The sequence below is a fragment of the Prionailurus bengalensis genome, chromosome B4, assembly GCF_016509475.1.
Source record: "Prionailurus bengalensis isolate Pbe53 chromosome B4, Fcat_Pben_1.1_paternal_pri, whole genome shotgun sequence".
Lineage (NCBI taxonomy): Eukaryota > Metazoa > Chordata > Mammalia > Carnivora > Felidae > Prionailurus > Prionailurus bengalensis.
Genome location: NC_057358.1, coordinates 135,605,181 through 135,628,098, shown reverse-complemented (window position 1 = coordinate 135,628,098; position 22,918 = coordinate 135,605,181). Strand labels below are relative to the sequence as shown.

The following is a 22,918-nucleotide window of genomic DNA, read 5'->3' as shown; positions in this document are numbered from 1 at the left end:
ACGGGGAGCTCTCCGCCCCTTCCGGTTTTTGCCCTGTTGGAGTTGTCGCGAGAGTTCGTCGGCCGAACGCCGGAAGCAGCTAGTTGCTCCTGAGCGGCCGAAGGGGCGGGCTCGAGGGCTGGAGTGTAAGCGGCTCGCGGCTCGCTCGGCGGTGCAAGATGGCGGACATCTCCCTGGACGAGCTCATCCGGAAGCGCGGAGCTGCGACGAAGGGGCGGTGAGCAGCCTTTTCTCCCTTCGGTGCTCAGGGCCCGCGGCCTAGCGGGGTTCGGGGCGGGGGAGGGAGCGGCCCGGGAGCGACGCGGAGCGCCGTCTGCGCCCGCCCCCTGCCGCAGCCGCGCTGCTCATTGGCTAGGCCCCGCCGCCGCTGCGGGCCCGGCCGCCCGACCGTCCACTGGCTGGAGGCGCCGTCGCCCTGGCGGGCCAGGGAAGCCGCTGGCCGCGGCGGGGCCGGGGCGCCCGGTTCGTGGGAGCGGCCCCGGGGGTTGGGGTGGGGGGTGGGGGTCGCGCTGGGGCAGGTCGCGCGGGGGGAGGGGCCGTCCCCGACGGAAGGGTCTGGGGGGGGGGGGGTCTCCGCGCACGGCCCCCTCCCGTGGGAAGACCTGCACGTGCGCCCCGCCGCTCCACGATATCTGCTCGGCCTTAGAGTTAGGACGACTGAAGTGTAGCGGGGAAGTGAGTTGCTCGGACTCCTCCGATCTGTTACCGCCACCGCCGAAGCCGAGTCTCAAACCCAGAGCTTCACTTCCAAATCTTGCGTGCGCTTCCCGGCCCCGCTGCCTCTAACACTCGCCTCCGAGGTGCGGCGTTTCAAGTTCTGCAAGCGCTTTCAAGTATCTCTTGTCCCGTTTGCTCTTTTCGCAACCGTACCGGCCAGGTACTGATATTTTCCCCATTTTGCAGATGAAGAGCTTGAGGCCGGGAGAGGTTATAGAGAGACTTGCCCGAGGCCACGAAGAGCTGAGAATCGGGGCTGAGTGCCCTTTAGCAGCTGGCTGAGTTGACCTCAGGCCTGGGCAAAAAAAAAAAAACAGGTGGAACTGGCTGGAGGTTAGAGCTTCTCGATGCTTGTAACTCCCAGTTGTCAGAGTAGACTGTTCTGGATCTGAGTGAGGAGACGATTTGCAGTGATGTGCCCCAAACTTCCTCTGGACCCTTAAGTATTGTTAGTCCTTTCCAGCCTTTATGGGCTCCAGTTCAGCTGTATGAAGAAGTAAGTGGGAACGTGGCCAACAGTTCTCCAGCACTAATTCAGGTGTCTTCCTAAATTGGCTGTAAAAAACTGGCTGTAGATATTGTTTTCTCCCGAGTCATTCACCCAACAGATGTTTATTAATATCCCCCTGGTGCCTGTGGCTAGAAAATAGATCCTTGCTGTTGCTAACTGAAAGGGAGATTCCCCCCCAGCCCCCCACCCCCACCCACATATCCACTACACCTGCTGCCTCCTCTGCAGAACTCAGCAGCCAGCACTCCACCTGGCTACTCCTTTGCAACAGGCGCACAGGAAGTATTCATTTGCGCAGCTGTTCCCTCCTAGGTCTTCCCCTCCAATAACTGGTGTGGAATTGGTGCTGGGTCCTCTGGCCACTTGTGAATCCATCTGGGTTTCATAGATTTGCTGGACAGTTGCTGAATGGACCAGCTTCCCAGGACACGCGCATATGCCATCAGCTCCCCCACGGCCCTGACTGCGGGCGGTCTGTACTGTCTGTTTGGTCTGTACTTTTTTTTTTTTTTAGCGTGGAGGTGCACAGAGTCTCGTGTTGGGCACTGGGTGGGGGATCCGTGGGATGAACACCTGTCTGCGAGCAGGCAGGCCCGGTGCCCTTCTGGACCCATTGTTGGGTTCTTTGCCTCCCTGGCGAGATGACTTCTGAGCTGGGCAGCTCCCTCGTTTGTAAGAGTGGTTCCTGGCAGGTTGCTGAGAAGATTAGATAGAATACAAAAATGTATATATATTTTTTTTAATTTTTTTTTCAACGTTTATTTATTTTTGGGACAGAGAGAGACAGAGCATGAATGGGGAAGGGGCAGAGAGAGAGGGAGACACAGAATCGGAAACAGGCTCCAGGCTCTGAGCCATCAGCCCAGAGCCCGACGCGGGACTCGAACTCACGGACGGCGAGATCGTGACCTGGCTGAAGTCGGACGCTTAACCAACTGCGCCACCCAGGCGCCCCCAAAAATGTATATTTTATTTTTATTTTTAAAAATTTTTTTTTTCAACGTTTATTTATTTTTGGGACAGAGAGAGACAGAGCATGAATGGGGGAGGGGCAGAGAGAGAGGGAGACACAGAATCAGAAACAGGCTCCAGGCTCTGAGCCATCAGCCCAGAGCCCGACGCGGGGCTCGAACTCACAGACCGCGAGATCGTGACCTGGCTGAAGTCGGACGCTTAACCGACTGCGCCACCCAGGCGCCCCAAAAATGTATATTTTAAAGTTTGTACCAGGTAGTGAGTGTTCAGCAAATGTTGGCAATTATTGTGGATCTTTCCTTAAAGGAGTAGATGCCCAAACCCCTCCCCCCCCATGAGGGTTGGGGGTGGGGGGGTCGGTAGGTAACCCTGGAGTCAAACTGTGAAGTTTGAGTTCCCTTCTCTCACTGTCCACGTGAGCTTGTGCAAGTTACTTAACCATTCCTTACCTCTCTTATTTTTAAAATGTGGACAATTCTTTTCTTGGGTGACTGTCAGGACTAAGTGAATTAATCTGTCTACAGTACTTTCAGAGTATTTGATGGTTCTAAGTGTTTGATACATGTTAGTTATGGTCATCATTATGGAAGGCTTTTAAGTAAAGAAGCAACATCCAATTTTGTGCCACGATACATGAGATAGTATTACTTTGCTATCATGTGAAGATTGGAGGGGGGACCGTGCAGACAGAGACTAGTATGCGTGCTGTGTTTAGATTAAACCTGGTGGAAACTTCATTTTTATTTTACTTGCAAAGCCAACAGAAGCTACAGCCAGGGTGTCCCTGTCAAGAACTGAAAGGTCTGAGCTTATTTCAGTGAACAAATGTCATTTCCGACAGTAACTGTATCCTGTCCTACATGCTTGCTGGAAGAACTGTCCGCTTCCTGGGACTGTGGAATGATGGTGCATGGAGGTCCCAGGAAGAACTTTGTGCCTGATGGTTTATGTGGAACCTGTGACTGTCCCCGAAAACTTTCTTCTTCTTAGTGGAAATAGCAAACGAACCGGTGGAGATGTAAATCACCTCTTTCCCCACAGGTCATGGAATGTATTCATTCTTTAGAGCAGTCTTTCTGTTTTGTGTTCATCACACTTTGTGAGCCAAGAAAGGGGTCATTCTTGTTACTACCTGCCCCCCCCCCCCCCATTAATCAAAAGATTTCCATGATTAATGTGAAAATAGAGAAAGGGAGAGAATGATACTTCACTCAGCCGTGGCGGGGCGCTGTCCTTCCCCCTGCACAGAACTCCCTGGGGACTTCCGTTGCTCAAGGCCCACGGATGAGTCTCCCCAGGAGGGCACTGGGCACCAGCTGCAGTGCGGGCCCGTTCTCGTCGTTTTTTCCTTAAGATCTGAGCATACTGCTGGTCACGTTAGCAAAGTCGCCCACTCTGAGTTTAGCTCGCAGATGACAGCTGTCCGTCCACTGCTGCCTCCTGGTTAGGGAAGGTTCATCTAAGGTGGCAGGCAGCCTTAGTGGGAAGGTTGGACCTTGAGTATGCTGGAGTTGAGCAGCTCTGGGCCAGATGCCCTGTCTGGGGAGTCCTGGGAGCCACGGGGAAGGAGGTTGGTCTGCTTTTCAGGCCAGGGCTCTCTGTTCCTGGTACTTGGGGTTTGTTTCCTTGTTGAAATAAGATAAAGGAATTGTAGACCTGAAGCAAAGAGGAGGAAAGTTAGTCGTTATGTAACTTGGAGGGGAAGAACTGTGATTTAAAACAAAACATCTGCACAAAAGAGTCTCTTGGAGGGTAAGGGGATGGTATCTTGTTTCTTTGTGTCCGTGAAGCCCCTGATTCAGAACTGACTCTCGTGTAACAGAACTAAAATGTGTTTCCTCCACATAAAGATGACCTCGACACACATGAACCCTGACCCAGAGATGCCCGTGGATTAAAATCCACTTTATAATAACAACCCAGGGCCCCACTAATGGGCCCGGATCCTTGGACTAGACGTCTGTCCAGAGCCGGCTCGGGTCAGGGTGTGGGGGAGAGCACCCGGGTTCCAGTGAGGTCCGGGGCAGGCGCTGAGATTCCGGGGTGGGGGCATTGGCTCTCACCCACAGCGCTCTCCCCAGGACCCCGGAGCCAGGGCAGAGCCGGGTGGGGCAGTTCCGAGTCCAGAGACTTGCTCAAAACCTCCCCCGCCCCTTCCCAACAAGTGCTGAGGCCAGAACGTGTTTCGGGGACCTCGGGGCGAGTCTGCAGTGAGGCTGCAGGCGGAAGCCGGGCCAGACCAGAGGCTCCGCTGAGGGGCTGGGCTTTGTTAGGGAGCCCTCGGGCGGTTCTTGGAACCGGAGGGTAACACCGCGGACTCTGTGTTTTGGAGACCCGGACCTAGCGGGAGTGTTTATTTGAAAAATTCCTGATGACTAATGCCTGCCTTGTACCCAGCGCTGCTGCCCGCCGGGATGAATGGCTGTCCTTTCATGCAGGAGGAGGGGCGGCGATTATAAAAAGCCTGCACACTGAAGCCCCTAAAGCTGCTGGGAAAGGAGCTGAAAGGACTGGGGATTGAGTGCGGGGGACTGCGGGGAAGCGGCCCACTCGCGCTCCCACATCCACAGCTACATGCCCTCCCTCCCCGATGGACCTTTTGTGCTGGTCACGGAGGTAGAAAGACCGGCCCGAGGCATCTCGGTGGCCTTTCCTGCCAGACAGGCAGTGTGGCACGCGGGGCCAGAGTGAGCACGCCGTGCCACGCTCGGTGTGTGTGTGCTCACCCCCTGCTCACTAGGGAGTGTGCTGTGGTCCTGGACGGGTCTGGGGGCCTAAGATCTTCCTTAGCCTGGGACAGCACCCCCCCTTCTTCAACTCCTCGGTCTCTGGTCTTTATCCTTGACCCATGCTTCATTTATTGGTGCTTTAAGTAGATGCAGTGAAGACCAGCCTTCACCAGGACATCCTCTGTGAAATGTGGATAATAACCTAATCCTCACAGTTGTGAGCGTGAAAGGAGAATATACGGGGGTGGGGAAGCTGTAGGGTCCCTGACACCACTTGGCGGGAGCTCACAACTGGAAAGCTCTTTGAGCCTTTTTTTTATTCCCCTGGTGCGGGCTGACCCAGGTGAGGAGATGGCAGGGTTTACCGAGGCGCTTAGTGCTGCAGGAGGTGCGGGCTTGGGAACAGGTCCTTGTGATTCAGCGCCGGCAACTTGGGCTTGACCTCCGCCAAGGAGGGAAGCTTCCGGCCAGCCGGGAGGCGGTAAGGGAGAGGCGAGGAGGGAGTGCTCAGGAGGGCAGGAACCGGGGAACCCACCGGAGCTGCCAGGGCAAAGAGGCTGCAGGCTACGGTGGGCTGTCTGTGTGACCTTTGACACCCTCTGCTCTTCCCAGACGCCCGGGGGGCCGTGTCTAAGTCTTCTCGCTGCCCCACAGGTGTGTCTGGCGGCTCGTGGTGTCCCCACAGGCGTGAGCCTTCCTCTCCTAGAGCGGGAGTGCTCCTCACCATGCTCTCTGTGGTGACTCGATTCCCCAGCCCGAAGCCTGTGGCTTCAGAGAGGTCCCCTGTGTGATAAGCAGACAGTTTTATCTGGAGTGCTTTCCACTGACACTGGTTTCTCCTGGATCTGGGCAGTAAGGTTGATCAAAATCCTTTTCCCCATTTTATGAGTAGGCCTTCAGTCGTAGCTCCTGGTCTGCACGGACAGCCTGTTGCTTTTCTTTGATGGGTGTAGGGAGATGTAGGGAGCTGAAGGCATTAAAAAACAAACAAAAACAGTGGGCTCACCTCACCAGCTAGTTGGGCCTGCGGGTAGGGCTTTATTAGGAAGCGTGTGTTGTTCCCTCCATAAACACCAGGGGCCCCTCCAGTAGCTGTGGGTTTCGGTGCCGCCAGAAAGCCCAGCTCCACTATTGCCGAGACCTCGCTGACCATGAAACTGAGGGCAGGCCACTCCAGGGGGGTGGGGGGTGCTGTCTGTTCCTCTCTCCCTCGTCGTGCTTGCTGGCCTCCCTAAACACCCCAGCCCTTTGGCTTTGCCTTTTTTTTTTTTTTTTTTTAAGCCCCTGCCTCTACAGGAGAAAACGGGACAGGGACGGACAAGCAGCCCCACCCCCACCTTAAACCTAATCGGATCAGTTCTGTAAATGATCCTTTCCCTCTCTCTTCCACCCAGTTCCTGTATAGACCCACTGGAAAGTATTTAAATCCTAAAATAATTTGCTGTTTTCCAAAGAAAATTGGTCCGCGCATCACGGTCTCGGGCAGTGTTCTGGCATGCTGGGGGCAGCAGGTGTGTCTCCTCCAGTCTAAGGATAACTGGGTGAAAGTCCGGGCTTGCCTTGGCTGGTTCTTTGGGTACGCTCCTGCTGTGAGCACGGGAGCTGCGGGACAGTCCCCAGGCGGCTGCGGAGGCCCGCGGGAGTACTAGGAGGCCTCCTGGGAGGCCTGGACACAGATGTGGGAGGCCATACGGGAACTTGTTTGTTCAGCAGAATTTTGCCTTCTGACCCCAGGTCCGAGATTCTGAACACTGCCGTCTAATCCAGGACCACCTATGGAGTCAAAAGTGCAGATGCCCAGGCCTTCACCCAGATTTTGGATTTAGGAGCTGTGAGGACGGAGTCTAGACAGCTATGTTTTTAAGCAGCTCCACCAGAGTTTCTAACTTAGCTCAGCCAGGTTTCAGCACCGCCTGTAAAGCACCGGGCCCTGAAACAGAATGAGCCCCGATCTCCCCTCCCAGTCCAGTGGGGAAGAGAAAACAAGCAGATGGAGTTGGAGGCACAGAGGAGGGCTGTCCCGGAACAAGCAGAGAAGGAGGGTTTCCCTCAGAGGAGATGTTGCCTTGGGAGCCAGAGTCCCAGGCAGGGCACCCGCCGCGAGGGTGGGGGCAGTGGTGGTGGCGGCAGCGGCTGGAGTAGACCGGCCTCGTGGTGTGGTGGGCAGGGGGGGTGAGGGAGAAGCTTGCGGACCCCAGGAAGGACTTCCAGGATTGTACTTGGAAGAGCCTTCTCTTTACTCACGAGCCACTGAAGGGCCAACAGAGGAACCCCGCAAGCAAATGAGGCCTGTGTGATGGAGTTTGGTTCATTTCCGATTTTAACAGTTTCTGGATTTGACGACATTGTTGTTGAAGAGTGTGATAAACACGTACTTGGTTTTATCCCTGGTTCCTGGCCCACAGTTCCTAAAACCCTGAGTTATAAGGGTGGTAGGACCATCTTTTGTTCTAATGAGGTAGCTTTTGCTGGGTCCCTGGCTAGCTTCAGAATGGGGGCTGGTCACCAGGAAGACCTAGGCATGGTTCATTGGAACTTGGAGTCCTCCCCGCCCCCCGCCCTCCAGGGAGACGGAGGCTGTCCTCAATGGCCAGCCATTCGACCTTGCTTATATAATGGAACCTCTATAAAAACCCCCGTACGGTGGAATTTGGGGAGCTTCTGGGTTGGTGAACACGTGTATGTGCTGGGAGGGTGGTGCACCCCAAGAGGGCATGGGAACTCCGCACCCCTTCCATTGGGCTGTTTCTGAGTTGTATCCTTCATAACAAACTAATGGTAGCACGTAAACTGTTTCTGCTGCATTCTGTGAGCCACTCTAGCAACTTACCGAACTTGAGGAGTGGGCGTGGGTCCCCTCAGTTTTAGTCTGTCAGAAGGATGGGAAGCCCGGGACTTGGGAGTGGCATCTGAAGTGAGGGCCGTCTTGGGGGACTGAGCCCATAACCTGTGGGGTCTGTGCAGACTCTGGGTATGTTGTGTCAGAGTTGAATCATAGGACACCCGGTGATGTCTGGAAGGTTTGAGAAGGGTTGATGTCAGGAGAACACCCACACTTTTGGTGTCAGAAGTGTTGTGAGTGGAAACAATTCAGACAAAGTGGCTGTTTTTCTTTTCTACCTGTTAGCGGGTGGCTCCTGCTCCCAGCCCAGTGGGGATCTGGTGCTGGCCCTGGAGACCTGGACCACCGAAGGCAGGCTGGTGTCTTCTGTTTATCATTGAATCTCTCCAAGCCTGTTTGACCCACCCCACGGGGTGCTGAGAGGGCTGACTGAGAGCAAGCCTGTGAAGAACTTTGGAAACTGAAGTTGTTCTTCCCCTGTGTGGGGTTACAATATTTGGGGGATATGCCTTTTTTTGGGACCAGCATCATTTGGAGGTTATTGTTCCTAATGACGTCTCAGACCACCTGGTCTAGGGAGGAAACCAGTGTGTTACCTGGTGATCGAAACCGCCAGGCCCCTCTTCCGAATTTTATTTGCAATGCAAAGTTAAAAGTCATGAACCAGAAAAGCAGTTTCAACATAAGCCTGTTTGCTCAGCGAGCAGACTTCTGATTTCTCCAGAAACTCCCTCTCTTCCCAGTAGCACGATGGCTCTACCTCCATGGGCCGCTCTCGACACCCAGATCCACTTAATGTGCGATTTGTACTTGCAGTCTCAATGCCAGACCAGGAATTGGAGGTGTTCGATCTCGTGTTGGGACCCAGCAGAGCCTTCTCAGCCAGCCAGCACGCACAGCCACCTTCCAGCAGAGGTTTGATGCCCGGCAGAAGATCGGCCTCTCGGACGCCCGGCTCAAGCTGGGGGTCAAGGATGCCCGGGAAAAGCTTCTGCAGAAAGATGCTCGGTTCCGGATCAAAGGGAAAGTGCAGGATGCCAGAGAGATGCTGAACTCCCGCAAGCAGCAGAGCGCGGTGCCCCAGAAGCCCCGCCAGGTGGCCGATGCCCGGGAGAAGATCAGCTTGAAGCGGAACTCCCCAGCCGCCTTCATGAGCCCACCCATTGGGACAGTGACCCCTGCCCTGAAGCTCACCAAAACCATCCAGGTAGGCGTGGCTCTCCTGGGAAGGCGGGAACAGGCGGTGGGGGCCAGGAGTGTTTGGGCAAAATGACAGCTCTCCCAAGTGTTTGGATAGTAACCCTGTGAGGGAGGCGGGGTTTTCAACGAGTGTCCCGGAGAGGAAAGGGGGCTGCGGCAGAAGTAAGTGACGTTCTCAAGAGAGCTGGCGATGGAGGGAAGAGCCGGGAGACGACGGACGCCATGGAGCACGCGCTGTGTGGCAGGCACTTACTTATTTCTCCTGCAACTCTGGGATCATTACCCCAGTTGTTTGTTTTGTTTTGTTTTTAATTTATTTTTGAAAGAGAGAGGGCGTGAGCTGGGGAGGGGCAGAGAGAAAGGGAGACACAGAAGGCAAAGCGGGCTCCAGGCTCTGAGCTGTCGGCACAGAGCCCGACGCGGGGCTTGAACTCACAAGCCGTGAGATCATGACCCGGCCTGAAGTCAGACGCTCAACCGACTGAGCCACCCAGGCGCCCCATTACCCCAGTTTTATAGAGAAGACTCGAGGTCTCAATTGTGAATTATGGTGCCCAGAGCTAGCACAACCGGTGAATGGGAGGACCGGGTAGGAGCCTGGTCACACCCGACTCCTTGTCCCGTGCCCTGGCCGCTAGCACAGCTGCCCAGGGGGGGCGAAAACAATATCCTTCAACCTTCGCAGCAACTTTGGTTGACAGGAGTAGCGGCTGCGGATGTATCGAGCCAGGCTCGTCGAGCAGGATGACGAGGCTCTCTGTCACTCCTGCTTTGGACATGAGGCACTCTAGGGCTTTTTACCACAGACCCAAACTGAGCGCTACCATACTTCACGTTCAGTGATTCCTGACGCATGGAGGACACGTGTGGACCCCAGGGGATGAATTCTGGTCTCTGGGTTTTCTAGGTTCCACAGCAGAAGGCCATGGCACCCCTTCACACCCATCCTGCTGGAATGAGGATCAATGTTGTCAATAACCACCCGGCCAAGCAGGTGAGAGAGTGTCTGTACACGCGTGAGTGTATGTGCACACGTGTGTGTTTTGATGGACTCTTCTGAGTGGATGAACTGAGGCCTGGCCAAGGTTCCCAGTGTGAAGAATTGGAGAAATTATATTCAGCTTCTTGCAGTTTATGACTTTTAAAAAGAAACTGCTCATGGGGGTGGGGGGGTGAGTATTTAAGGGGCAGAGAGGCAGATTGAAAGTCTTCTCTTTTTTATTATAAAAGTAGTATGTGCGGGGGGCGTCCGGGTGGCTCAGTTGGTGAAGCGTCTGACTTCAACTCGGGTCATGGTCTCACGGTTCGTGGGTTTGGGCCCCGCGTTGGGCTGTGCGCTGACGGCTCAGAGCCTGGAGCCTGCTTCGGATTCTGTGTCTGTCTGTCTCTCTCTCTCTCTTTCTCTGCCCCTCCCCAGCTTGTACTCTGTCTCTTTATCTCTCTCAAAAATAAACATTAAAAATAGTAGTATGTGCTTAATACAGAACACTGCAAGATAGAGAAAGATTAAAAAGGAAAAAAAAAGTCCCTCTTGGTCCTGCTCTCCAAAGCCAGCTGCTGTTGAAATTCTGCCCTGGTTCCTTTTGTTTTAAGTGTCATTATTGTTCAGTTAATGCATAGCTGTAGTTGTGGTTATATTATTATTCGATTTTCTGTCATTCTGTTTGCACTTTATAACTCAAGCACTTCTCTGATTCACATTTACTGTGAACGTTTTTAATAACTGCATAGTCCTTTGAGTTGATGTTCCAGTTTACTTAAGCCATTGTCCTGTAATTTTCACTGTTAGAAATCCTTCTGTGAACATGGTTGTGGCTGGAGCTCTTTCTAGGGGTTGGATTTATTTCTGTAGGCCAGACTGCCTGGGATGGACTTTCTAAGCCAAGATCGTAAACAAACATCGCAAGTGTTTCTAGGTGTTGCCCACTTGTGGAGAGGAAACTCTAATGTACCTGGAGGTTGCAGCACTTTCGTGGGGTCCTTGTGGGTGAGGAGCCAGCCTATCAGGATTTGAACCCTGGCCTCCCGGGCCAGTCTCCCCAGGCACCCCCCAACACACACACCCGCTTTTCCATCCATCATTCACCTCCATGTCTTGCTGTCCTTGTTCCAAAGGTCTGTCGAGAGCCTGCAGGCCACGTTAGCTGTTCTTTCTTTCTTTTCAGAATGTATACGACCTGGAGGACGATGATGACGCTGTAGCTCCCATTCCCAGTAAACAGATGAAATTTGCAGCCTCCAGCAGCTTTCTCCACCACGTGGTAAGGCATTTTATGTTTTTCCTGCACTCGCCATGCATAGCAGATCGGGTGGGTGGGAGACGTGGGCGAGTGTATGGCCTTTCAGTTCCGAAATCTTTCTTCCTTTGGGTCCTAAGGTTTTCAGAACTGGAACTGATCCAGTGGCTGGTTTCATAAGTGCTGAGACCAGAGTGGCCGGTGATCGTGTTCAAGGGCCCGCAGCTAGTGAAGTGTGGGGCTACAGCCTCCAGTTGCTGCTGGAGGCACTTCGGGGGAAATGTGAGATCACATGGGAGGGAATCCCGTTTTCTTTCCTCTGTGGCAGAATGTTCTGTGTGTTCTCCTTCCCTCCAATTCCATTTTTTTTTTTTAATTTTTTTTTTTCATCGTTTATTTATTTTTGCGACAGAGAGAGACAGAGCATGAACGGGGGAGGGGCAGAGAGAGAGGGAGACACAGAATCGGAAACAGGCTCCAGGCTCTGAGCCATCAGCCCAGAGCCTGACGCGGGGCCCGAACTCTCGGACCGCGAGATCGTGACCTGGCTGAAGTCGGACGCTTAACCTACTGCGCCACCCAGGCGCCCCACCAATTCCATTTTTGAAACTGGACTCCCTCAGTCGGTGTGAGCAAGAATAAACGACCTTGCCTGTGCTCTCCACCACGTGTAGCCCGCTTGCAGGGCAAGACTGGGTGCTGGTCAGATGCCACGCAGAGAAGCAGAGAGAGCAGTATCTGGAATGGCAGGGAGGCCAGCGTCAGCGGGTATAGCCAGTTACGGGGAGGGCGGCCAGGGGCCACCCGAGCCAAGGGCCTTTGTTTGGCCTGCAGAGACCCAGAGACTCCGTATTGTCACTGCGCTGAAATGTGTGGGCCAGTTTCCTGGTTGCCACTGAAGTTCTTAAAGTGACACGTGAAGCTGAAGGTTGCCGATTTGTTACAGGCACTGGGCCTTTGCACTGGTTGCATTGCTGAGGTCTGCTGCCGGGGGGGTGTCGGCTGGCTCGGTCCGTGGCTCACCCTGATTGAAAAAATGCAGGGTTTGCGTGAACCTGTTTAAGACTCCCCTTCCCGCCCACCCGGTGAGGTGGGTACTACTGTGGTTCCTGTTTTACAGATGAGGAATCAGGCACAGAGAGGTTAAATACAGTCAGTATCACCCAGCTTATAAATAGTGGATCTGAGGTTCCAGCTCAAGCAGTCTGGCTCCCAGGCCCTGCGTATAACCCCTACACTCACTGCACTGGCTCTCAAGACTCAGCAGCTTGAGAACTGTGGAGTCGAGCGTGAGGAGTGGACACGTATTTGATTCAGAGAAGCTGGTGAATCAGCCCTGCCGCTTCTGCCTCCGACGTCTTTTTCCTCAGACGCGCTAACACCCGGGAGTTGACTGGCTTATATATCCAAGGGACCACATCCCCCGTCAGGGGCAGCAGGGGAGGGAGGGAACTGTGTCTGCTGGTCTGCACCTGCCAACTCTGGCAGCCTGTCCCTGACGGTCTGGGAGCTGATCGGGCCAGGGCTCTGCATGGTGCCTCTGTGTGGTCGAAACGGGGACCAAAAGTTTCGGGAGTCTGGGCCTTCTTAAGAGTGGGTTCCTGTGCCTAGCCAGCGCAGAACTGATAATCAGCCCATTGTGTGAGAAGCAGGTCTGGGAATGAACTTGACCCCAAACTTGTTGGCCTATGGCTTCAGATCAGGCCTGCATGGAAGTTTCTCACCAAGGACTTCTGCACTAGAGAGTGGCTTCTGTGAGCACAAACTGTGTTTCTCCCCTCCCGCCCATTCCTTGGGGGAAGTCCCTGGCAACCTTCTTTGGCTCCAGACCTCTAAGGGAGTTGCAGAGCCGGGAGGGCTCGGGGGTGGCGGTCGTGAGCCCCTTAGGGCTTTTCTCTCCCCTTCTTCTCTAGCCCCTCAGATTCCTGTCTGCCTCTTGTTTAGGCCGGGCTGAGCAGTTCCAAGTTCTCCGTGTCCAAGGCCCTCCCTCTCACCAAAGTGGTTCAGAATGATGCATACACAGCTCCTGCCCTCCCCTCCTCTGTTCGAACAAAAGCCTTGACCAACATGTCTCGGACGCTAGTGAACAAGGAGGAGCCTCCCAAAGAACTGCCGCCTGCCGAGGTGAGGTGAAGGTGAAGGAGAGAAAGCGAGCATACCAGTGGAGAGTCAGGCCGTGCTGGGTGGGCAGTGTGTTGTGCGTGTCGTGTCGCGTCCTCACGGCACCTCCGTGAGGTAGGCAGACGTGGCCACCTCCATTTCACAAGCGAGCAAACCGAGACCCGGTGGCCCCTGCCCTTCGGTTGCTTGCAGGCGAGTGGGGTGGACAGAGATGCAGACGGAGCGATTTTGTCTGGCGGTAGAATGGAGGTCTGTCCAGAGGAGAGCTGCTGGGAGCACTGAGGACAGAGCATTGGTCCCCTGGGCAAGCAGGGAAGGCTTCAAGCAGAAGGTCCACCTGAGCCGGGTGGGTCTTGAAACATGAGTGGCATTCCATGGAGAGGCTCAGAGGCCTGAAAGTGTCTGGCATATCGGGGAGGCGATGAGAGGTTCCGGCCCTTAGCATGGGGTGGTGGGGCCTGATCGTGACGGGCCCTCTAGGGGGGTTTCCTCTGGGCCTTCCTGGCCGCTGGCCCAGAGCACATGCTGCTGTTGAGTGCATAGCTGTTGTGTGACTTCTGGTAACTGTCTTGTCTGGCAGCCTGTCCTCAGCCCCTTGGAAGGCACCAAGATGACAGTGAACAATCTGCACCCTCGAGTCACTGAGGAGGACATCGTGGTGAGTACTGTATCCTGCCAGAATCTTACATCTCAAGCCGCTTCTGTGTCAGGGGCCCCCAAGACCACCGCCAGGTTTGCTGGTTCTTTAGGAGGGCTCACGGGACCCCGCGTGGAGTCACATCAGGCCCAGGGTTTATTACAGGATCCAAAGCAAGATCAGCAAAGGGAAAAAGGCTCGTGGGGCAAAGGCCGGGGGTCCAGGTGCAAATTCTGGATTCTTCTCCCGTGGAGTCAGGATGCACTCTCTTTCCCAGCAGCGAGTTGTGACGCGTGAAACCAGGGAAGCTCATTGCAGATTCAGTGCCAGGGTTTTTATCAGGAACTAGTTACGTAGGCACCCTCTGCCAGTGCGTACCAGCATTCCAAGATGCCCCGGAGGAAAGCAGGTGTTCAGCATAAACCACATCGTTCGCACAGTTTAGGCTCAGTGAACCACTCTTATCGATTAGGGTGGTGGGCGTCCCAAATTCCAAGTTCCCAAACACCAGCCAGGACGCAGCCTTGGAAGCCGGTCTTTGAGAAGACAGCAGTCGGACCGGCTGTGTCAACTCTGTTCTTCACAGCTTCTAAATCAGGGCCAGGGCACCATGCTGGATGGGTCTCGAATGAGATCCTCTTGTTCCGTGGCGTAAAGTCCGGTGGTTCCTATCTTCCTGTGAGCCTTTGGAACTTCTGCCTCCTCCAGGGGTTTTCACGATGATTCCAAAGTAAAAGGAATGGGATGGGTTGGTGTTGCTTGGTGGTTGGCTTTTCTAGATTGCCCTGGTCTGTCCTGTCCCACCCTTAGTTCACGGACAGAACCTAAACCTGGGAAGCAGGCGGCCGGGTCCAGCCGGCACTGCTTGTCTGCCTCGTTTTCATTTGGGCGCCAAAAAGCCCACCATTAGTTTAAAAGTCCAGGTCCCCTTGGGGCGCCTGGGTGGCGCAGTCGGTTAAGCGTCCGACTTCAGCCAGGTCACGATCTCGCGGTCCGGGAGTTCGAGCCCCGCGTCGGGCTCTGGGCTGACGGCTCGGAGCCTGGAGCCTGTTTCCGATTCTGTGTCTCCCTCTCTCTCTGCCCCTCCCCCGTTCGTGCTCTGTCTCTCTCTGTCCCAAAAATAAATAAAAAACATTGAAAAAAAAAAAAAAGTCCAGGTCCCCTTTTAGCTGTGAACTGTCAGATCACGGAATGAACGCACCAAATTCAGTCACAGCCCATAGTGGCCGCCTCGCTTGACAGTGGTTTCGGTTGTGAAACGTGACTGCTGTGGGATGGCTTTGAGAAGGAAGCAGGCTCACCAGTGAATGGTACGCACGGTGGAGGTTGTAGCCTACTTTGCCTAATACTTCACGAATTAATAAGGGATTAAAACATTTTTTTTCCTGATTACAGAAGTAGTAATAGCTACCATATATCGAACACTTGTTTTTGTTTTTCTTAAATTTATTAGAGAGAGAAAGATAGGCACACACACGCGGGGGAAGGCCGGTAGGGGGGGTGGGGGGGAGGGGTGGGAATCCAGAGCAGGCGCCGCGTTGTCAGCACAGAGCCTGACACGGGGCTCCATCCCAGGACCATGAGATCGTGACCTGAGCTGAAATCAAGAGCCAGACGCCTAACCGACAGAGCCACCCAGGCGCCCCTATTGAGCACTTACTAGGTGGCAGGTACTTTGTATGCAGGGTCGTGGAAACTGACTGCCTGTGCTCACCACCACGCAGGGTAACCGCTGGTAGTAGCCACCCTCCCGTCTTTACCGACACAGGTAATGTGTGGAGAACAGCAGTAATGAAGTTGGGATCACACTCAGTATTCAGTTCCACATTTTGGTTTTGGAATTTAACATTTTCCACTTTATCATTAAAAACAAATCATTCCTTGGGGCGCCTGGGTGGCTCAGTCGGTTAAGCGTCCGACTTCGGCTCAGGTCACGATCTCACGGTTCGTGGGTTCGAGCCCCGCATCGGGCTCCGGGCTGACAGCTCGGAGCCTGGAGCCTGCTTCGAATTCTGTGTCTCCCTCTCTCTGTGCCCCTCCCCCATTCGCACTCTGCCTCCCTCTGTCTCAAAAATAAACAAACATTTAAAAAAAATTTTTTTAAATAAAATAAACCAAATCATTCTGTGACTTTTTTGTAAGCCTTTTTGTCCTCGTAACAACCTTGTGAAGGGAGTTACTAGTGCAGAAACGGCATGGGTGGGAGTCGGCCTCCGTGGGCCATTTCCATGTTCCCTCTCTGGCCTCACCTCCTGCTCTGCAAGACACGATGAGGCGTCAGAGGACATGGTGCTGGCAGTGACACGTGTACAAAGCACTGCCCTGAAAAAATGACTTCACTTGGGCTTTCAGCAGCCCTGGGAAGTAGGTGAGACCTTCCTCCCCCCCCCCCCCCCCCCCCCCCCCCCCCCGAAGAGAAAACTCATTGTCAGAGAAGTAACTTGCACATTCCCGGGTGACATAGCAACCACTACCTGTGATGAGCCTACATGTTCCTTTCCATGACAGAGCTCTCAGAGAAATTCTCTGTTGAGAAGTGGATGCCGAAGCAGGACTTTGGGATGCCCTGCTGGGGGCGGAGGGACTCCAAGGCTTATAAGCCCAGACCCATTTCTTGCTGCCAGCTCAGCTTGTCCCCTCATCTGGTCCCAGAGCAAGAGGCACCTAAAATGGCACCTCCCTGAAATCCTGGGCATTGGGCATATTCAACTGGAGTGTAGCCACCAGTCTACCCAGAGTCCCCTGGAGTGTGTGAATGGCAGGCAGGCAGTATAATGGCCCCACATTCTCCTATGATGATGCTAACCCCTCTTGTTCTTTGCAGGAGCTTTTCTGTGTGTGTGGAGCCCTCAAAAGGGCTCGGCTGGTTCATCCTGGGGTAGCAGAGGTGGTCTTCGTGAAGAAGGATGATGCCATTACGGCATATAAGAAGTATAACAACAGGTGTTTGGATGGTGAGTCCGGGAGAAAGCAGCCACCTTACCGTCCTGCTGCTCGTTGCTGTCAAGCAGCAGGCCATCAGAGTAGGCCTTCCTCTGAGATGGGGGGCGGGGAGGGGCTCCTGGTTCGTTCATCCCTCTGGGATCTCCTCTGCACCAAGAACATAGGGACGTGCAGCACCCTGGGCTGCCTGTTTTACAGGTTTTCATCCAGCTCTAGTACATAACTCTAGCAAGCAGAGAAATACCATTTCTCCACGGATAGTTCTCTTAAGAGGTCTTGCCGGGGAAGCCAAGAGTCCTAGCCTCCTCCTTCCAGATGTTGGTCTGATTACTGCTAGGAAACGGTTCCTAAAAGGCCTGAAGCCTTGTCTAACTGTTAGCACCTGGGTGAGCTCCGCTTCTAGGGAGTAAGCTACTGATTTTACCGAATTCAGAGTCACATTGTTTATCTCGGGTTAGCCTGTAGAGAGAAACTCTGTCTGCCATGCCACTTTTCTCCACTGTTCTGTTCTTTCTGTGTTTATTGAATAATTTGTGTATTTATTGCGTACATCGATGCAGAGACTAATAGACAGCTGGTGGGGTTTTGACTTGCGTTTCCCTGATGGTGAATGATGTTGAGTGTCTTTTCATGTGCATATTCACCATTTGTATCTTAGAGAGATGTGTATTTGGGCTGTTTGCATACTTGTTGAGTTTAAAAGAATTTTTTTTAACGTTTGTTTCTTTTTTTTGAGAGGGTGGGGATAGAGGGGTAGAGAGAGACAATCCCAAGCAGGCTCTGCGCTGTCAACACGGAGCCCAGTGCGGAGCTTGATCTCGTGAGCCGTGAGATCACGACCTGAACTGAAATCAGGAGTCAGATGCTTAACCAACTGCGCCACCCAGGCACCCCTAAAAGAATTCTTTATATATTCTTAATATGTCTCTTATCAGATAAGTGATTTGCCAATAGTTTCTCCCATTCTGTAGGTTGTCTTTTCACTCTTGTATTCAATGTATGCATTTACAGGTGTATGTTTTCCTCTAAGCAGTGCCTTAGCTACATCCCATATATTTTTGTATATTGTGTCTTTATTTTCATTCACCTTTGAGTATTTTCTGAATTCCCTTGTGATTTCTTCTTTGACCTATTGGTTATTTAGAACTGTTTTGTTTAATTTTCATGTATTTGTGAATTAGTCAAATTTCCTTCTGTTCCATAAGTGTTCAAGGAGAATATGTGCTTTGCTGCTGGTAGATGTCTCTTAGGTCTAGGTGACTTAGAATCTTCTGTTTCCTTTTTGGTCTTCTGCCTGGTTGTTGTATCTATTAATGAAAGTGAAGTATTGAAATCTTCAGCTATATTGTTCACTTATTTAAATTCTGCTGGTTTTGCTTTGTGTATTTGAAGGTCTGTTGTTAGTTGCATTTATGTTTATAATGGTTTTCTTCCTGGTGAACTCACCTTTTATCATTACAAAATGTTCCTATTTGTCTCTAGATAACATCTTTTGTTCTAAAGTCTGTTTTGTCTTATATTAGAATAGCCACTCCAGCTTCCTAGGGTTGCTATTTGGGTGATATGTTTATTTCCATCCTTTTACTTTCAACCTTTTTGTATCTTTGAATCTAAGGTCTGTCTCCTATAGATGGCATATTGTTGAATTTTTTTTTTTTTTTTTTAAATCCGGTCTGACTGTCCCTGCCTTTTGATTGGATTAATTAATCCATTCACATTTAATGTGGCTTTTTTTTTTTTTTTTTACATCATATGAATATTTTCTAGGGTGGTATTTTAGTTCCTTTAAAATTTTTTTCACCATATTTTTTGAGTCACTATCTTACTGCTCAAGGGTGTATAGTGTTTGTTGTAACTTATCAGAGTCTATTTCAGATAAATACCGAATTCTAGTGAGATATAAAAATGTTACTCCTACTTGGCTGTCTTCCTTCTTCCCCCCTTTCTTGTGCTGTTACTGCAGTGCTAGTCACATAGCGTGCAAAGTAGCAGCACAGTACTTGTCCCAGTTAATCCTTCATAGACGAAGTAGAAGTGTGTATATTCACTTTTGAATTTTTTTCACTTAGTTTCGTCACGTAAACATTTTCCTTTACTGCTTCACAAAGAAGTTTAGACTGCGTCACAGAGTTCAGTGTCTCCCTTCCTTTCAGTTCTCATCTTCTGCTAGAAGCAAGGAATGGTGGCCACTTTGCATTTTGGTGCTGTCATTGCTGAGGTTTCATAGCCCTCAGCCGGGGATCCCCAAAGCCTGGCCGCTCCATCCCCGGTCACGGTCACGGTCACGGAGCCAGAGCTGCCAGTGGTGGGTGCAGAGGTCACAGCCCTTGGCCTTTTGTCCTAGGCCGAAATCTCATGGCGGAGCTTTCTCTTTTTTGCTCTTTTTCAGGACAACCAATGAAGTGCAACCTTCACATGAACGGGAACGTTATCACCTCAGACCAGCCCATTCTGCTGTAAGTTCCAAAGGCAGTGGTGCTGGGGACAGAGTGGAGCTTATCTCCTTGTTTTACTGTGTGTGATTGTCTCTTCTCCTCGGGGTAACTTGCCTGCAGAGCCGCTTTCCTCTGTTCCGTTTCCTCCGCTCTGCTGGCAGGTGGTCAGTCGGAGTGCTGAATTTTGTACAGAGTGAGACGTCTTGTCATTTCCGCAGGGGTTGACCCCACGAGCTAGCGTTAAGACCTTGTCCTCAGCTTTATAATTTAGAGATACCTCAGAAGGAAGTGGAGAGCAGGCCACTTGTGTCCTTTGTACAGCTGTGTGCACCACCCAGGTGATTGGAAAACTCCCACCTCCTTGTCATTGACCCTGATGGAGACGGTACCCGGTGCCAGCCCTGTTTTTTTTTTTTTTTTACACCTGCACATACATGTCTGGCCCAGGACTGAAGATTTTTCAGAGCCTGAGATGCATAAAATGTAGCCTGGCAGGACATCTTTTATAGATGAGGAGACAAAAACCTCAGGAGGATAGTAGACCTGCCAAGGTCGGTGGGGCAGGCAGACGGACGTTGAAATTTAGAAGGACCAGGATTTGAACCTTAGATGTTGAATTGTGTGATTTGGACAAGTTTTTAAAGCTGTGTTCCAGGAATAAGTTGTATTCTGAAAAATGAGGGTTTTAATGACCTAATAAGTTTGGGAACCATTACGCTAAACGGAGTGAATTCAGTTTCTGTACTTCAAGACTTCTCCAAATCCATACTAAGCTGACGTGTGTGACCACCCCTCAAGGACATACGGAGTGTTTCCTAAACCTAAAACCCCTGATCACAACAGGCTACAGAATGTAATGAGATCGAGGGGTGTGGAGAGCGTTACGTTCAGCGCCCAGCTTTCGTAACCTGCTTGGTAAATGGTGGGTTCCCTCCCCATCCGAGGGGGAACTGACAAGGATTTTGACTCTTCTCTGCTCTCCACAGACGGCTGAGTGACAGCCCCTCAGTGAAAAAGGAGAGTGAGTTGCCTCGCAGGGTGAATTCTACTGCCTCCTCCAACCCTCCTGCCGAAGTGGACCCTGACACCATCCTGAAAGCGCTCTTCAAGTCCTCAGGGGCCTCTGTGACTACACAGCCCACAGAATTCAAAATCAAACTCTGAGCAGGGGAGTGAGGCAGCCAGAAGCAGGGGCAGAGGAGGGTGGCTCTGTTTCCTAAAGCGAAGCTTGTGACCAATGGGCCGTCGGACTGGAGGCCCCTGAGCGTGGGAAGGGTCGCCAGGGGTAGAGAGCTTCCTCGCTGGACGGAACCCACCTTTCTGTGTTGTGTGCTCCTCTGTGCGTTAATGTTTCCTGTAGTCTGTCTCTTCTCCCTCCACCTCATCACCAGGGTAGGCTTGTGTGGCTCAGAGCGTCTCTACCCCTAATTTGAGCCCCTAATTTGAACTGATTCCTTGTCTGAAAATGATACCCTAAATTCTCTGGGTGGCTTTCGTGTGGCCCCATGGAGTGCAGGGAAGGGCCTCTTTGAAGGACACTTCTTTTCTCCAGGAGGCGAGGAGTTGCCTCCCCTTTCTTGTTTTTAAACTTTCAAGCGGAGTGAGGAAGGGCGCCCCTGTCATCCTAGCGGAAGCCAGGTCCGCTCCGGAGCTGGGCCGCTCACCTGCCTGGTCACTGCAGGCGGCCTGGGTGCTCTCACCGCGACTGGCTCTAGACCCGTGCGGTCGGGAGGGGCCACGCGGCAAGGGCGGCGGGGGGTGCTGCTGCGCCACTAGGAAGAGCCTTCCCGGCCCTTGGCTTCCAGGGCCTGTGCCGTCTCAGGTGACTTGGTAATTTCTCGAGTTCACGGTTCCCATTCTTTGGGTTATGCCTAGTGCCCCGCCCCAGCTCTCAGCCTTCTCAGTATCGTTGCGGGCAGGGGCTGGCCACCTTCCCAGTGCTCACCTGGCACGGCACTCTTCATACCTTGGGTGCAAGGCTTGGGTGCAAACGCCAGCTCTCCACTAGTTGGGTTTGTCTTTGTTTTTTTATATAAAGGTCTGGCTATTATTGTTCTGTGACACTGAGGGTCTGGGGGATTATTTGAATGGGAGTAGTGTCTTGCTCCTGGCTTTTTCTGGCCTCAGATGCCTACAGGACAGTGGGGATGCTGAGAGAGGCACAGATCCAGCCACCACCAAGGGGCACTGTTCCCATTGTTGGGAGTGACCCATCCATTCGTGACCAGAGGGGTCTTTTCCTGCCTTGGCAGTGAAGGGCACAGGAGTGGTGGGTGGCCTTGGTGGCGGGGCGGGGGGGGGGGGGGGTGTTGAGAGAGCAGAGCAGCCCTTCCAGGCAAGCTGGTAGGTTGTTCCCTCAGCGTGGTTCCAGGCAGTTGGGGCAAAACCGTAGCCCCCAGGGGCAGCCCCTGAATACCAGGACAGCATGGCTCCAGGGGCATTCTCCGTCTCCGCTGCTGCTTTGTTGGGACTTCGAGGGAATCCAGGCTGGCAGAGCTGGAGCGAGCTGGGCAGCAGGGCTCTGGAGCGCTACAGAATCCGTAGCGAGTGCTGTGAAAGGCACAAGTCTAGGAAGTAAAGGGGACCTGAGACACTAAAGAGTCTTTCATGGCCTGCTTGGGGCCAGCCCAGTGAAGAAGAATCTGGAAACTCATGTTTTCAGAGTTCTGTCGGTAAGCGGGAAGGACTCAGGCTGTGAACACTGTGCAGCCCTCCAGCTCTGAGGTTCCTTGGGCCTTAGGAGTCCAAGGAATGTACCTGACGGTGCCCCAGCTTCCAGTTCTCTCAAGGATGCTGCTTTTGCTCCTTTCTTCCCTTCTCCCCACTTGGCACCGGTGCAAACTTCGTTCTCCTCAGCAGCTGGAAGACATTCCTCCTACACTTTCCCCTTCTTGATCTATGAGAGCACCCACAAGGCAGTAGGACCTGGTTTTTCAGGTACTGGGGACAGTCGGATCACTCCTTGGACTCTGCTTCAAGTAGGGATGGTAAATCGCCTGCCTGCATATGGCTTCACCCTCCCCCCCACCGCCCCCGCCAGTCCCGCCCGGGCCAGGTGCTCCGGTGATCACAGAGTTCACGGAGCCCGGCTGCAGCCTCTTGGCCATCTGGGCCCTGTCCTCCGGACGGCCGTGTGGTCCTTTGCAGGGTGGAGCCTGTTGGCCTCCCGTGCTTCGTAGGGTGTCGTCATGGGAAATGGAAGAGAAGGTGATGGGCCAATCCTTGTGTCCCTCCACCTCCCACCCCTCCACATTCCTCACGTGTATCTCTTGTTCAGAAGGAGAGGAAGAGACATTAAGGGATAGAGGAGACTGTATGTTACTTACCCATTTCTGAATAAATATTTGTTATTCCTACCTTTGAGCTGTCCTTTCTTAAAAGATTATGAGTGGCCTTGTGGGACTTGGCTCTAGAAAACAGGAATCGGCCTCTGCTTTACTCCTCACCAGCTATGACCTTGCGCAGCTCCTCACAGGACTTGCCGAACCCCAGTTTCCTCAGCCTGGGACGTGAGCATGAGCCTGTGACGCACCAGGCACGGTGCCTCCGTACATCCTGGGCCTGAAATGCC

The 22,918-nt window shown here is 52.9% G+C and overlaps 1 protein-coding gene across 1 annotated transcript; it reads left to right on the top strand.

Moving 5' to 3' along the window:
• Positions 1-49: 49 nt before the first annotated feature.
• Positions 50-22,703, top strand: POLDIP3 (DNA polymerase delta interacting protein 3). Its single transcript, XM_043562793.1, has 9 exons — positions 50-217; positions 8,591-8,981; positions 9,882-9,968; positions 11,140-11,235; positions 13,156-13,335; positions 13,913-13,990; positions 16,794-16,923; positions 19,302-19,368; positions 20,334-22,703. Exons 1-9 carry the CDS (start codon positions 159-161, stop codon positions 20,509-20,511), a joined length of 1,266 nt encoding a protein of 421 aa, XP_043418728.1. The 5' UTR covers positions 50-158; the 3' UTR covers positions 20,512-22,703.
• Positions 22,704-22,918: the final 215 nt, after the last annotated feature.

Bases quoted from the DNA above. Each gene is read 5' to 3' on its own strand.
- POLDIP3 (XM_043562793.1), top strand. From the start codon at position 159: ATGGCGGACATCTCCCTGGACGAGCTCATCCGGAAGCGCGGAGCTGCG. The intron at 218-8,590 runs GTGAGCAGCCTT...TTGTACTTGCAG, and splicing joins GGAGCTGCGACGAAGGGGCG to TCTCAATGCCAGACCAGGAA. The intron at 9,969-11,139 runs GTGAGAGAGTGT...CTTTCTTTTCAG, and splicing joins ATAACCACCCGGCCAAGCAG to AATGTATACGACCTGGAGGA.